Below are 17,374 nucleotides of genomic sequence, written 5' to 3'. Positions count from 1 at the left end.
GACGAGCGTAAAACTCGCCAGTGTGCTGTGCGTGGAAATCACTCACAGCACACGGACCCATTGATTTCAATGGGGCCGTTCACATATGTGCAAGTTTAAATGCAGCGAGAGTCCGTTGTGTGAAACTCATTGCATGTCCTATATTGGTGCGTTTTCCGTGTTCTGTGCGTGATTTGCACATCAAATTTTTTTTTTTTTTTTAAAAAGTGCTTTGTGAGTGTGTGCAAAGCACATGCCACTCTCAAAGCACACTGATGCAATAACGCATCGCACAAGGACAGCTTTATGCACTTTTTTTTTTTACACACGTTCGTGTGAACCTTGTCTAAACGTGACCACATATCCTCTCTCGGGTCTCTCAGTGGTAAAAGGTGATAAAGAAAAGTTCCTGTATCACTCCCCTGGGGCCACTGGAGGTCTTTTACACCGGCCAATTATCGTGCAAACGAGCGTTCACAGATAATTGCCCTGTGTAAACAGGGCAGCGATCAGCAAATGAACGAGTAAATGCATGATCATCTGCTGATCGTATCGATTTAAATGCTTAAAATATTATCGGTCGGCAGAACATCTCCCTTTGTAAACAGCGAGCCATGCTGCTGACACTAGAAATGTATGGGGACGAGCGATCGGAGTAATGAGCGCGCGTCCTCATACTAGCTCCTTATGAAAGGAGCAAACGAGCGCCGATCAACGAGCTGTCTCGTTGATCGGCACTCGTTGCACCGACCAAAAATTGACGGCTATAAAAGTACCTTAAAAGTATGCAAGCTTTCTTCCTGCCATCACCTGTAGCTGCCACCTCCACCCCTCCCTTACAGAAACACAGAATCAGGAACTAAAACTTTTAATCCTGTTCCCAAACGAGTGCTGTGCCAAGAATATTGCACCTTGAGCTTTCGAAGCGAAGATTAAGGGCTTTAATATGTTGCCAAGACTTCAGCGATAGCCCTTATATTCTAGTCATGGCATGAGCTTTTAAATATGTCCAGGGCAGTAAAAAGGGTTAAATTGTTGCTAGACAAACGTTTTCAATGTTGCATCACAATTTTATATTATATAAAAAATTTCTTACATGAAAAAACATCATTTGACATGGTGTGCCACAAAAGGGGTAAAATCAGGCTTTATTAGGTTCATAATGTGGAGAAAATATTCATCTGTAATTTTAAATCCATGTCACATATCTGGAACCTTAAAGAGAATATTTGGAAATCAAATATATTTTCAGGATAATATCACCCACCCCCCAATTAAACTGGCTCATCACTTGCGAGGCTGGTTAATGTGTTGGTTGACATGTTGCGCAGATGGCAGTTTCTCAACAGCTGGATGTGGTTTCTGATGTGCTACTTGGGCTGCTGCAGGGGGAAAATCCTTGTCACCCTGTAGATAAAGTAAAATGATAATGTTATTAATAATTACGTTCTCTTTTGTAAAAATGGCAACTTTTCTAGAAGGCATTGCGAGTCTGTACTTCATACCATGGACTCGATATAGTAAATCTCTAGATTTATGTTCAAAGTCATGTAACATAAGACTACTGAGAAAGTCAAATATCACGCCAGTAGGATTACATTTAAAACCGAGATTAATATGAGGCATACAAATATTGCATGTCGTGTCGTAATTGGGTTCTGTTAGGGTATGTTCACACGCTAGCTGTCATTTACGGCTGAAATGACAGCCTGTTTTCAGAAGAAAACAGCTGCGTCGTTTCAGCCGTAAATGCTCCTCCTCGTAATATACGAGGCGTCTGTGACACTCGTATATCTTGAGCTGCTCTTCATTGAGTTCAATGAACGACGGCTCAAATTACGTGGCAATTACGTGGCACTTCTTTGCCGAGGCAGTCAATTTACGCGTCGTCGTTTGACAGCTGTCAAACGACGACGCGTAAATGACAGGTTGTCTGCACAATACGTCGGCAAACCCATTCAAATGAATGGGCAGATGTTTGCCGACGTATTGTAGCCCTATTTTCAGGCGTAAAACGAGGCATAATACGCCTCGTTTACGTCTGAAAATAGGTCGTGTGAACCCAGCCTTAGTGTTACATAGCTTTGGCTACGTATTGGACCTTTTTAGTTCCAGGTATTATTTTTAACCCTTTGAAGACCGAGCTCATTTTGACCTTCATGACCAGCCCAATTTTCTCAAATCTGACATGTGTCTCTTTATGTGGTAATAACTCCGGAATGCTTTTGCCTATCCAAGCGATTCTGAGATTGTTTTCTCGTGACATATTGTACTTTATGTTAGTGGAAAAATTTGGTCAATAAATTCATTGCTTATTTGTGAAAAACACCAAAATGTAGAGAAAATTTGCAAAAATTATGATTTTTCTCATTTTAAATGTATCCGCTTGTAAAACAGATAGCAATACCACACAAAATAGTTACTATTTTATATATTCCATATGTCTACTTTATATTTGCATAGTTTTTTGAACATTATTTTATTTTTCTAGGACGTTACAACGTTTAGAACTTTAGCAGCAATTTCTCACATTTTCAAGAAAATTTCAAAAGGCCATTTTTACAGGGACCAGTTCAGTTCTGAAGTGGCTTTGAGGGCCTTATGTACTAGATAGACCCCATAAATCACCCCATATTAAAAACTGCACCCATCAAAGTATTCAAAATAGCATTCAGAAAGTTTCTTAACCCATTAGGCGCTTCACAGGAATTAAAGCAAAGTAGAGGTGAAATTTACAAATTTTATTTTTTTTGCTGAAATTAAATTTGTAATAAAAAAAATTCTGTAACACAGAAGGTTTTACCAGAGAAACGCAACTCAATATTTATTGCCCAGATTCTGCAGTTTTTAGAAATATCCCACATGTGGCTCTAGTGTGATAATGGACTGAAATACCGGCCTCAGAAGCAAAGGAGCACCTAGTGGATTTTGGGGCCTCCTTTTTTTAGAATATATTTTAGGCACCATGTCAGGTTTGAAGAGGTCTTGTGGTGCCAAAACAGTGGAAATCCCCCAAAAGTGAGACGGTTTTGGAAACTGCACCCCTCAAGGAATTTATCTAGGGGTATAGTTAGCATCTTGACCCCACAGGTATTTTGCTATATTTATTGGAGTTTGTCTGTGAAAGTGAAAATCTACTTTTTTTCTGAAAAAATATTACAAAAAAATTATATTTGCAAGGAATAAAGATTAAAAAGCACCCCAGAACTTGTAAAGCTACTTCTCCCGATTACGCCAATACCCCATATGTGGTACTAAACTGCTGTTTGGACCCACGGCAGAGCTCAGAAGTGAAGGAGCGCCATTTGGATTTTGAAGCGCAGATTTTGCTGGATTGGTTTTCAGTTCCATGTCGCGTTTGCAACGCCCTGGAGTAAGCAAAACCGTGGAATCCCCCCAAAACTGACCCCATTTTGAAGACTACACCCCTCAAGGAATTGTTCTAGGGGTATAGTTAGCATTTTGACCCCACAGTTTTTTTGCTGAATTTAGTGGAATTAGGCCGTGAAAATGAAAATCTACTTTTTTCTGAAAAAAACATCGAAATGTTTAATTTTTACAATGAATAAAGGAGAAAAATGACCCCAAAATTTGTAAAGCAATTTGTCCTGATTACAGCAATACGCCATATGTGGTAAGAAACTGCTGTTTGGACTCAGGAGGGAAGGAACAATATTTGGCTTTTGGAGCTCAAATTTAGCTGGAATGGTTTTCGGGTGTCATGTCGCATATGCAAAGCCCCTGAGGTACCAAAACAGTGGAAACCTCCCAAAAGTCCCTTTAGGGGACTGGAACGAGCGATCATTAGGTTGCTGGTACAATTCACTGCAATACTAATGTATTGAAGTATAATGTCATTTTACAGGCTCCTGTAACAGCGCGATCACTGTTCCTGTCCGTTAGTCCCGGGTGTCAGCTGTAATACACAGCGGACACCTGCAGAATATGGAGCGTGCACTGCGCATGAGCCCGCTCCATAAATAACCCCTCGCACCACGACATGCTATTAAGTCGTGGTGCGCCAAGGCGTTAATGCGCAGCGGATGGTGCAAAGTGAAAATTACAATTTTACACTGATGTGGCATTTTAATGCACAATATATTGTGCCCAGTTTGTGCCACTGAAGACAAATACCTCATACAATGTTGAGCGGGTTCTCCCGGATATAAAATTTCATATATGTGGACGTAAGCTGGTGTTTGGGCACGCTGTGGGGCTCAGAAGGGAGGGAACGCCATTTGGCTTTTGGAGTGCAGATTTTGCTTGGTAACTGTTCTGTTTAGGGTTTTGCTGGTATTTCAGTTTATAATGTGGGGGCATATGTAATCTGTGCGGAGAACATCAGGGCATAATAAGAGGGTATAATAATGGTGTAAATAAATAATAATCCGCAGATATGTGGCCAGTGTCGCACTGATAAATGGCGCCCGATCTTATCCGCTTTTGGAACACTCTGCACATTTTGCATCGCCATATTCTGAGAGCCAGAACTTTTTTATTTTTTCTCCAACGGAGCTGCGTGAGGGCTTATTTGTTGCGGGACAATCTGTACTTTTCATTGGTACCATTTTAGGGTACATGTGATTTTTTTTAATCACTTTTTATTAGATGTTTTTTGTATTTTTTTTTTTTATAGTATTCACCGTGCGGTATAAATGACATTTTACTTTATTCTGCGGGTCGGTACGATTACGGCGATACCATATGTATATAGGTTTTTTATGTTTTGTGGCGATTGCGCAATAAAATCACATTGATAAAATAATTTATTTTCTGTGTCCCCATATTCTGAGAGCCATAACGTTTTTATTTTTCCGTCAAAAAAAGCGGTGTAAGGGCTTGTTTTTTGCGGGACGGGTTGTAGTTTTTATTGGTACTATTTTGGGGTACATGCGACTTTTTGATCACTTTTTATTCTATATTTTGGGAGGGTTGATGACCAAAAAAAAGTGATTCTGACTGTTTTTTAATTATTTTTTTTGCGGTGTTCACCGTGCGGGAAAAATAATATTATAGTTTTATAGTTTGGGTCGTTACGAACGCGGTGATACCAAATATGTGTCCTTTTTTTAACATTTTCATTTTTTTCCTATAATAAAAGACTTATTATAGGAAAAAAAGCATTCTTTTTTTTTTGTAACTTTTATAACTTGTTTTTACACTTTTATAAAACGTTTTTATTAATTTTAATTTTTACTTTTTACTTGTTTTACTTGAAGCCTGGCAGCACTGATCGCTGCTATAATACATTACACTACCTAGGTAGTGTAACGTATTATAAACTGTCAGTGTGACGCTGAGAGTTACACTGACAGGAAGCTTATGAGAACCAGCATCCGGCTGGTTCTCATAGGCTGCTGTGCATGGCAGACCCGGGGGCTGTTATATGGCCCCCGGTTCTGCCTTGTAACCGACTGCAGCACCAGCAATCGGTCCCCGGGAAAGTTTGTTGTAGCAACAAACTTTCCAGTTTGTTATAGCAACAAACTTTCCAGTTCGTTGCTACAACACACTTTCCCTGCGATCACATGACCGGGACCTGAACTAATCAGGTGATAACAGCGCGATCCGGGTGTCAGCGCTACTCTGAGACACCCGGATCGCGCTTTTAACACCCACCGTGAATTCACGTCGGCACTGCACAGAGCCCAGCAAATGCCGGCGTGAATATACAGTGGGCGGTCGGGAAGCGGTTAAGAGGTAGAAAGGGTTTTTAGTGATCGATTGCTTTGAATTTTTGTGATTTAGTAGGCCAATTACGACACCATTTTAGAATTCTTAAATTATGCTTTATTTCTATAAACTGACTTGTGGTCTATACATTTTATAAAAATATAATTGAGTAAGGCCTCATGCATACGGCCGTAGCGTGCCATCCGCAAATCACAAACCGTGCACACATTGATTTTAATGAGCCTGGACTGCAAATTCGGCCCGTATAAATAACATGTTCTAATTTTTTGCGGTCTGGGCTCCCGGCCAATGCATGGAACGTGGAAACTACGGTCGTGTGCATGGGCCCATAGAAATGAATGGGTCTGAAATTCATGCATTTTTGCGGCTGAATTGCGGACGCAAAAACACGTTAGTGTGAATGAGGCCTAGAAATGTACCGAATCCATTCACTATGTAACTACGTCACTGCCTCGCCCCTGCCTGTGTTGAACCGTGAGCAACTAGGCACAGACGTCATCACGCCTGTCTGCGCTGAGCCACACAGACCGGAAGAGCAGAGGGATCTCTTCCACTTGTCGTTAGAATGGGGTTAGGCGAGTATATATTTTATTATTTTTATTAGGAACTATTGGGGCTGTGTGGGTCAACTATGGGGGAATTATACGGTGTAGGGGCAGTTATGGGTGCATTATGCTGTGTGGAGCGAATCTGGGGGTAAAATACTGTGTGGGGCAGCTCTGGGGCATTATACTGTGTGGGGGCAGCTATGAGAGCATTATACTGTGTGGAGGGCAGTTATAGGGGCATTATACTGTGCTGGGGAAGTTATTGGGGCATTATACTGCGAGGGGGCAGCTATTGGGGCTTTATAAGGTGTGGGGGGCAATGTTAGGGGGTATATTATATAAAGTAATATACAGCAGGCTTAGGGGATATATATATTCAATTGAGTGAAATACAAATAGGGGGCGTGGCATGCAAAAGGTGTGTGGTCGAAATAATCATTCCTTAATTGTAATAGAGGTTACATGTTCAAGTAATCATGATTTAGGTCATAATCGCCCAGTCCCACTTGTATTCTGCTAAAAAAATAAAATAAAAAAAATAGCATATTTCCCCTCTGCAAACTGCAGGATTTATCTACAATGCTCAGTTTTCTCTGAGCTAGCGGGTGGAGCCTAACTACTATTATGTCTGAAATACACTGCACACGGAGATAAAAGAACGGGATGCTTTTTCTCTATCCCAAACATAGCAGCTGCAGCAACATGGATGCGATTATATAGCAGTAATGAGCAGTGTAGCTGTGAATCCAGCACTGGGGTGTGTGACATGGCCACTGCTGGATGAAGGAGAATATGTAGGAGTTTGAATATGCAATGTTTTTCCTTTTACAGAAGCCAGAATGTGTGTTTGACCAAGGAACAGGCTATTTCCCCAATGTTAGTTTTCTGGAAGGACTTGAGCAAAGGTCTGGTAGCTGAAGTGAGCAGAGAAAGGTGGGCACCCACTCCACTAGAACAAGCCTGGTCTTTTACTATGAGGTGGCTGCAATTAAGCACCAAGTCTGCATTCCCTTAAAGAAGGGTGTAAGGCAGTGAGGAGCTGTTCTCAGCTTGGAGAGGGAGAAAAGCCCAAACTCCCAGCCTTGAGAAGATAGGCATTGCTGGCCTGTGAATGTGTCAAGAAGTTCTGGTAAAGAACAAAAAAGTGTGTTTGGAGGTGTTGGGCAGTAGGCCTGGAGCCTAAAAGCGAAGGACGCTATATTAGTAAGTGGCCGGACGGCCTAGGATTTATTTTGCTTACTATTGATGTGTTTTCTTTTTGCACGAGGAGATAAAACTGGCTGGCTCTCTTTCACTCTGCTCCACCTCCTCTCTCCATACAATTCTATAGGCAATAACCTGATCCCTCAGTGAGCAGATAGTGTGCCTCTTCTTGGGGAGACGCAAAAAGCAGTAAACTCACTGTCATTGAACAGGAAGGTGGGGGGGGGGGTAGGAGCCTGATAAGTGATTAAAGAGGCATTCTTCTCTAATAAGATATATTATAAATTTTCTTATATCCTCTTGTACTATTAATTTATGCAAAGTTTGCTGAAAAGTTAGTGACCACTTAAAAAAAATAAAAAAAAATCCTGATAGCCGTTTAACATTAAAATAGGCTACAAAATATAACATTACAGTTTTCTAGGTTCTCCAGGTGCGTGTAGTGAAAATATACTAAGAAATTGTAATTTTCAAATAGTATTTTTTGGCTTAATGAAAATAGCAATAAATAGAGAGGCGCCGACGCTCCTCTAAGGTAGTATCATTAGGACACAAGGGTGCTCTTGTATATCAAGCTCTCAAAGTTTTGCTCGCCTTTTTTAGTTGTGATGGATTATCGGCACAACTCAATTTTGTTGCATTGAGTGACAGACTTTCGTTGTCCAAGGAATCGTAGTTGTCAAGAAAAACAAATCCTTGGTGCTACTTGGAGTATCATATGCTATTTTTTCCCCACAAACATCACTTCTCCAGGGGTATTTGGATAATTCCTATTGTTTTTAGAACTGCAATGCGTTTCGACCCTGCACCAAGGTCTTCATCAGGCATATAACATTGATAATAAAAAAATGTGCATAAATATATGCATAAAGGCCTTATTCACACGAACGTGTGCGTTTTGCGCACGCAAAAAACGCAGCATTTTTTGCGCGTTGCAGTTCCTTGTGTCATCAGTGTTTGCTGCGTGATTTTCACGCATATGCCATCCTTTTGACACGCGGTTTTGATGTTTAGAAAAAGAAATGAAGGAAGTGCTTTTATTTTTTTCCTTCATTTCTTTATCTACTGTTGCGCGAATCACGCGCGATACACGGAAGTGCTTCCGTGTGCTGCGCGTGATTTTCACACACCCATTGATTTCAATGGGTGTGTGATGCGCGAAAAACGCCCAAGTATAGGACATGTCGTGAGTTTTACGCAGCGGACACACTGAAAATCACGGAATGTCTGAACGGCCCTATTGTCTAATATAGGTCCGTGCGACGCGCGTGATTTTCACGCGCGTATCACGGACGTTAAACACGTTCGTGTGAATAAGGCCAAAGTGTAATGATGATGTGCAGATTTTCTGAAGATGGTATGGGTTAAGAAGGGCAAAGACTTGTATAAGCAAATACAGGCAATAATCCTAACATGTCTAGTAAAAGAAAAGCAAACAGATAATATTATGTACAATAAACACCTTGTATGATTGTTAAAAACATTTGGTTTTGTAGACATGATACCTGGAATATTTGCAGCCTACGGAAAGCCCAGCATGTCAATATGCTGTACCTGACCTGGAAAGGCTTATGGCTGTTACCATAACAACCCAATGTTGGAGTATAGGCAAATGGCGTATCTATGTCTTCGTGTACATAGACCCATTCTGAGGTGATCACAAAGGAGTCACCAACAAGATAGTTAGCTGCGGACTTGCTACCTTCCTATTTAAAGTACTCTGCAATGGGGACTGTCCTTAGAAACCTAGTTTCTCCATTAGAGTCTCTTGTTACTACTAGGTTACTAGCGCTGCAAAGACTACATACTATCGTTACAATGCTAGGTTACCTTTTTGTTTATTTTTCTACGGTAGCCTAGCGGTGTCAAAAAGGATCAATGCTGGATGTGTTCCAATTAGTAGAAAGGAGGACTACAGGTATCAGATTTGTTGTTCTTGTTATTTATTCAATTATTTTTCCTAAATCCCGTGACAAAATGATTTAGTGTACAACTTAACCCCTTAATGACCAGCCTATTTTAAACCTTAATGACCAAGCTATTTTTTAAGTTTTTTCCATCGTCTCATTCCAAGAGCTATAACTTTTTTTTATTTTTGCGTCGACATAGCTGTATAAGGTCTTGTTTTTTGAGGGACAAGTTGTATTTTTTTAATAGCACCATTTTGGGGTACATATAATTTATTGATTAACTTTTATTAGCTTTTTATTTGGGTGGGGGGGGGGGTGATAGAAAAAAAAAAAACCCTGAAATTTTACCACACTTTTTGGCATCCTAAATCTACGCCGTTTACCGTGTGGTATAAAAAACACAATAACTTTATTCAGCGGGTTGTTACGATTGCAACGATACCGAATTTATATGTGATTTTTTATGTTTTACTACTTTTACACACCGTAAAAACCCTTTTTGTTCAAAATCTGATTGTGTCTACATATTTGAATAGCCATAACTTTTTTATTTTTCTGCCGATGCAGCTGTATAAGGGCTTTTTTTTTTGCAGTAAAACTTGTAGTTTTTATTGGTACCATTTTGGAGTAGATACGACTTTTTGATCACTTATCAAATTTTTTTTATGGTAAATTTCACAGAAAACACAAATTTTTGCATGGTTTTTTTATGGTGTTCACCTTGCGGGTTAAATAATGAAATAGCTTTATAGTTGTGGTCGTTACGATACCAAATATGTGTAACTTTTTAACTTTATTTTGTTTTTTATAATAAAAGCATTTTGTAAGGGGAAAACTTATTTTTTTCACTTTATTAAACAAAACTTTTCTTTAAAGAGGCTCTGTCACCACATTATAAGTGGCCTATCTCCTACATAAATAGATGGGCGCTATAAAGTAGGTGACAGCAGTGCTTTTTCTTTAGAAAAACGATTTTCACCACGTTAGGAGCAATTTTAGCTTTATGCTAATTACTTTCTTAATGCCCAACTGGGCATGTTTTTACTTTAGACCAAGTGGGCATTGTACAGAGGAGTGTATGACGCTGACCAATCAGCGTCATACACTTCTCTCCATTCATTTACACAGCACATAGGGATCCTGCTAGATCAGTATGTGCTGTCTTATACTGACACATGTTACTGAAGTGTTTAGACAGTTAATAGACATTCCTTCCAGCCAGGACGGAATATCTATTCACAATCCCGACACTTCAGTAACGTTTCTGTGGTACTTACATTAGAGCAAGCGTAATCTCGCGAGATCACGCTGTAAATGACAGGTTACAGCGAGATTACGCTTTGCTCTGCTGTAAGTACCACAGAAACGTTACCGAAGTGTTGGGATTGTGAATAGACATCCCGTCCTGGCTAAACACTTCAGTAACGTTAATATGTCAGTATAAGACAGCACATAGTGAACAACGAAGTCTCACTATGCGCTGAGTAAATGAATGGAGAGAAGTGTATGACGCTGATTGGTCACTGATTAGACCAAGTGGGCGTTGTACAGAGGAGTGTGCGACGCTGACCAAAGTAAAAACACGCCCACTTGGGCATAAAGAGAATAATTAGCATAAAGCTAAAATCACTCCTAACATGGTTAAAATAGATCATTTTTCTAAATAAAAAGCACTGCTGTCACCTACATTATAGCGCCCATCTCCTTATGTAGGAGATAGGCCACTTATAATGTGGTGACAGAGCCTCTTTAAACATTTTTACTAGTCCCACTAGGGGACTTTACTATGCGATCATCCGATCGCTTTTATAATACACTGCAATACTTTTGTATTGCAGTGTATTACTGGCTGTCAGTTTAAAACGGACAGGCATCTGCTAGGCCATGCCTCTGGCATGACGTAGCAGGTATTCACTACAGGCAAACCTGGGGGCCTTTTATTAGGGCCCCGACTGCCATAGAAGACACGATACCCGGAAATCTTATTGCCGGGTGCCGGTGCAATGAGAGAGGGAGCTCCCTCCCTATCTCCAAAACCACTCAGATGCGGCTCCTGCTATTGAGCGCCGCATCTGAGGGGTTAAACGGGTGGGATCGATCTCACCTGTTCGAGCAGGGATGCCCCCAGCCCTCAGCTACCTCTTGTAGCTGAGAGCAGGGAGATTTAATGGCTCCCTGCTGTTTATTTATTTTGATGCAGCGCCGTGAAAAGACATATGCATCAGAATAAAGCCCATTAGTGGCCGCTGTGAAAATGCGTATTGGAGGTCACTAACGGGTTAAAAGGGTTTAATAACCATAATAAATATCCGATTGGTGTTTGTCTGACCGCAGTGACCTTCACCGATTCGATGCAAGAGCTTACCTGGCCATCCCTGAGCAATCCATATACATCAATGGGGCTGTCTGAGCTAGCACTCAGCAGCCCGATAGAAAATGAATAGAGTGAGTGGTGGCCAAGCGCGAGCAGTACCGTTGCATTTATATGGGGCACATAGGGACAGCCAGGTAAGCCTGTTCTCTGGATTAGTGGGGGTTCCAGCAATCTGACCTCCACTGATCAGCTATTCATTGCCTATTCTTAAATCTCCCAAAAACTGAATACTTGACAAGAAAAACCTGTAGTCCTCCTTCCTACGGACTGGAATAAATCCAGTATTAAGAAAAAAAATAAAACAAAAAGGTAACCTTGCTACGTAGTCTTTGCAGCGCCGGTAACCTAGTAATAAGAGAAGCTAATTGAGAAACTAGGTTTCTAACAACCGTCCCTGAGGTGGAGCACCTTGAATAGGAAGGTCCATAGCGAACGATCTACTTGGTGACTCCTTTCTGATCCACTTTAACATTGTTCTAAGTAAACTTCGAGATCGATGCTCCATTTGCTTATATTCGAACGTTGGGTTGTCAAAGTAACAACTAGGGATGCACGAAACTTCGATACTGTGCACCCCCAAACTGTTCAATACCGTTATTACATGTATTTTGATACTTAGCTGTGCGGCTGCACAGCTAAGTATAGTAATAAATGAATGTATGAGAGCTGATAAGTGCGCACCATCAGGATGATGCGATGCGGCCGGCGCTGCACTAATGAGCGGTGGCACTGAAGATAGAACATGGCGGGTGCACTACAAAACACCCCCATGTCCTGTCTTCAGTGCCTGCGCCGCTGCTCATTAGTGCAGCGCTGGCAGCATGACCTCATGCTGACCGCACGCACACTTTGTCAGGAGCGGGGCAATGGCTGTATTACACAGCCGCAGCCCTGCTCTATAACGGCGGAGATCAGGGAAACCTCATCTCCGCGGCTATTCTCCTGAATGCTGCGATCAAAGCTGACCGCAGAATTCAGAGGTAAATGAGAAGGGCGGACGCTCCTTTGGATCGCGTCACAGGGAAATTCTGTTACGCGATCGAGGGTCATACCATATATGGGCAGACAGCCCAGGGTCCATTGAACGACCCCAGGGTTGTCTTACTATATTTCCTGTTAGGGCAAACTTAGGTAAGTCCTAAAACTGCTTGTGTACTATCAGTACACAGGCTAATGTACTATAATATAGATATATGCCAGTACATTAAAGTTTAAAAATAAAGTAAAAACAAAGTAATATTAAATAAAATATAAAATACACTTACACCTTTTTTACAATCAACATTAAAATAAGTCAATACATAAAATATACACATTCGGTATTGGTGCGGCCGTAATAACTTGCACAACAATTTTTTGCGTCATTTATGATGTGTAGGCTGTAAAAAAAAAAAAATAACACTGCTTTCTATCACTTATTGTGGGGCACGAAGTGTGATGAATTTAACCTCCATGTGCCTCACATTAATAGTAATTAACCCCATCATGTACTTCACACATTAACCCATTATGACTGGGAAACATGATGGGGTTAATTACTATTAATGTGAGGCACATGGAGGTTAAATTCATCGCACCTTGCGCCTCACATCAGAAAATGGAAGAACGTTATTTTTTATTACTGTTGGCAAAGTATCGTTTTGGTATCGAAATCGCAATACTACACAAAGTATCGGTATCGAAGTCCAAATTCTGGTATCGTGACATCCCTAGTAACAACCACAAGCCTTTCCGGTTAAGGCACAACACAATGACATGCCGGTAAACACACTGGGCTTTCCGTAGACTGCAAATATTCCGGATATTATTTTTTATTTTTTGAAAATCAAACATTTTAAGCAATAATTTCTAAAGATTATTATTTTACGTAATGTTATCGGTTTTATTTTCTGTAGACATTTTAGATTTATCGCCTGTATTTGTTTAACAAGTCTCCGCCCTCCTTAAGCTATACCCTCTTAAGATAACCTGCACGTTATCATTGCACTCTGTGTGTATATATTTCTGCACATGTTTTTGTTATCAATGTTATATGCCTAATGAAGACCTTGGTGAAAGGTTGAAATGCGTTGCAGCTCTTAAAATAATACAAATTATCCAAATACCACTGGAGAAGTGATGTTTATTGGACAAATACCATATGATATTCCAACATAGTAGCACCACTGTTTTAACTTTTTTTTTTTTTACTCAAAAGATTTTATATTAGTAAATCAGTTAATGTTATAGCTAAAGTTAGAGCAACTGTAGCTGTACAATTGCACTTTTAGTAAATAAATAAGTACTGTATATGACTTTACATTTGCACTAACAAAAGATTTTGCAAGACCAGCTTTCAAAAGAAAAGTGAACCCTTTAAAGAGGCTCTGTCACCAGATTTTGCAACCCCTATCTGCTATTGCAGCAGATCGGCGCTGCAATGTAGATTACAGTAACGTTTTTATTTTAAAAAAACGAGCATTTTTGGCCAAGTTATGACCATTTTTGTAGTTATGCAAATGAGGCTTGCAAAAGTCCAAGTGGGTGTGTTTAAAAGTAAAAGTCCAAGTGGGCGTGTATTATGTGCGTACATCGGGGCGTTTTTAATACTTTCACTAGCTGGGCGCTCTGATGAGAAGTAACATCCTCTTCTCTTCAGAACGCCCAGCTTGTGACAGTGCAGATCTGTGACGTCACTCACAGGTCCTGCATCGTGACGGCCACATCGGCACCAGAGGCTACAGTTGATTCTGCAGCAGCAACAGCGTTTGCAGGTAAGTCGATCTTACCTGCAAACGCTGATGCTGCTGCAGAATCAACTGTAGCCTCTGCTGCCGATGTGGCCGTCCCGATGCAGGACCTGTGAGTGACGTCACAGATCTGCACTGTCAGAAGCTGGGCGTTCTGAAGAGAAGAGGATGTTACTTCTCTTCACAGCGCCCAGCTAGTAAAAGTAGTAAAAACGCCCCGATGTACGCACCTAATACACGCCCACTTGGACTTTTACAAGCCTCATTTGCATAATTACAAAAATGGTCATAACTTGGCCAAAAATGCTCGTTTTTTAAAAATAAAAACGTTACTGTAATCTACATTGCAGCGCCGATCTGCTGCAATAGCAGATAGGGGTTGCAAAATCTGGTGACAGAGCCTCTTTAAGTAAAGGCACACAGAGCCTAGTTACCGACAAATATGTTCTTCTCAAGAAAGATTGGTTAGTGTGAACCATGCTTCAAGGCAAAGAACTTTCAGAAGACAGGAAAACACTACAAAACCATTGCTAAAGACCTGAGTGTATAAAAATCCATGGTTAGACAAATTACTACAAATGGAGAAAAGGACTGTTGCTACTCTCCCTAGGAATTGGTGTCCTGTTACAATAGGCAATCATGAAAGAGGTGAGAAAGAACCCAAGGGTATCAGCAAAAGACCTAGTGAAGACACTACAAACTGTAAAAAAACATCTGGTTTTGTATCCAGCATGGAAGAACACCACGACGGAAGCCACTATTGTCCAATAGAGTTTGCCCAGACTACCTGGATGTTCCAAATTCTTCTAGGAAAATGTTTTATGAACAGATAAGAAAAAAACTGGAATATATGCACAATGCTATGTTTGGAGGAAAACCTCATTCCAACCAAGGCTGTGGAGTCGGTAAGCCAAACTTCCAACTATTCTATTATGCCACTGTTCGACTCCAGCTCTGACTCCTTCTAAAATGGCTTCTGTATAATAATGTCTGTTCACTGTGTATAAATATGTGTAGTTGGTAATATTTGAAGAAGAGAGAGAACAGCGTGCCTTCAGATAACCGCTATATATGTATACGTTCTGAAAATCCTCTGGATGCAGACACAGTTGAAAGGGCAGACACCCAGAGACTGGGGGGACTGCGACAGGGTTGTGAGTCTTCCCCTGTGTATGTGTCCCGTTAGCCCTTGTGTACTTCACCTTCATGGTTGTCGGTCTTCCTTCACCCCTTCTGTGTCGGTTATGCCGTTTTCACTCCTGAAGTTCTGTTCAGGAGCGTGCAGCTCGCTGCAGCCCCACTGAATACGCTGTAGCATTCCTGGTTGTCAGGGAGACAGATTTTCCCAGGCAGCCAGGCTAGATAGAGGAGCGCAGTATCAGCGCCGCGCTAGCTGAGAGCCGAGGACGGAGGGGCAAAGGGGACATAGGAGGGTTGCGAGGCAGACCGCTTGATAAGTACTGGACACTGCGGCACAGCCCTCAGTGCAGCTCGATCACTGAGAACAAAGACAATATTAATCCTTAGTGCTCCAGCACTCATGAAACCTTTGCACTGGGCCCACCAAATGTTAAAACGGTCCTGTGCCCAGTAGTGAACTTCCTCCTCTGGTCTTTAGAGGAGGATCTTCACTACTGAGCATGTGGATCACAGATTCAGAAATTTTAATTAAGGGCCTTGGAGCAGCAGCGTGAAGATACTTCCTGTAAAGCTGGCCGTACACTTTAGAAAGTTGTCGGCCGAATGGTCGTTCAGTCGACAGTTATTCCTCCCGACTCCCCTATACATATGCATGCTTTGCTCAATAGGGAGAAAACCACTGCCAGATCCAAAATTTTGCGGTAGAAAGAATATTTTTTTTCATAGAAATTTAGAAGCAAATGAAAATACTTACAAAACTGTAGTGAAAACGCAATCAAAACGCCCTGTGGAACCTCAGCCTAAGGCCTCATGCATACGACCGTATTTTTGTCCACCCGTAAATACGGGTCCTTGGTCACACGTATTCGACCCGTATTGCACCAGTATTTACGGACACGTTTTCGCTGCAAAATTACACTGCAGTAATCGGCAGCCCCTTCTCTCTATCAGTGCAGGATAGAGAGAAGGGGCAGCCCTTTCCGCAGAAAAAGTTAAAGAAATTCATACATACCCGGCCGTTGTCTTGGTGACGCGTCCCTCTCCTGACATCCAGTCCGACCTCCCTGGATGACGCGGCAGTCCATGTGACTGCTGCAGCCTGTGATTGGCTGCAGCGGTCACATGGGCTGTAACGTCATCCCACGGCCTGAAATAGGACATGTTCTATATTTTTCAACGGCACGGGCACCTTCCCGTAACCATACGGGGAGGTACCCGTGGCCAATAGAAGTCTATGGGTCAGTAATTACGGGCGTTTTAACATTCGTGTGCATGGGGCCTAAGGCTGCAATTCTACAGGGCATTTTGATAATAATCGCTACACGACTGTAATGTGCTTAATTGCTGTGAAAAATGCATTGTAAACACTGCATGCATTTTAGTGCGTTTCGCTGCGGTTTTGCGCATGAAAAATAAAGATTGCAAATAATTTACACTACTATAAATGTTGCATAATAAAATAATATCTTATAAAAATACTATGGCACATTTTTTTCTCCTTTCCCAATTATTATTTTTTTAATAGAACTCAAATCAATAAGTTCTATGTACACCAAAATTATGCTTATAAAAACCACAAATCATCAACCAAAAAGCAAGCTCTCATACAGCTTAGTCGACAGAAAAAATAAAAAAGGTACGGCTCCTGGAAGGTGGCGACACAAAAATGACTTTCCATAAAACATGCTTTTAATTGAGCAAAAGTTCTAAAACATAATTTAAAAAACCTATACATATTTGGTATTGCCGCAATCTTAATGTCCCTTAGAAGAAGAGTTAACATGTCACTTATGCCGA

General features: G+C 41.1%; 1 protein-coding gene across 1 annotated transcript in view; it reads right to left on the bottom strand.

Moving 5' to 3' along the window:
- Nucleotides 1-1,101: 1,101 nt before the first annotated feature.
- DAP (death associated protein) overlaps nt 1,102-17,374 on the bottom strand; it is a 45,060-nt gene continuing 28,787 nt past the window's right edge. Inside the window, exon 4 of the mRNA XM_075826891.1 lies at nt 1,102-1,386. Within this exon, the coding sequence (XP_075683006.1) occupies nt 1,267-1,386 (120 nt within the window). The 3' untranslated portion in view covers nt 1,102-1,266. The remainder of the gene's footprint in view (nt 1,387-17,374) is intronic.

Source organism: Rhinoderma darwinii, chromosome 5 (genome assembly GCF_050947455.1).
Source record: "Rhinoderma darwinii isolate aRhiDar2 chromosome 5, aRhiDar2.hap1, whole genome shotgun sequence".
NCBI lineage: Eukaryota > Metazoa > Chordata > Amphibia > Anura > Rhinodermatidae > Rhinoderma > Rhinoderma darwinii.
Note: the sequence above shows the minus strand (reverse complement) of the source record. Positions and strands in the feature narration are given on the sequence as shown.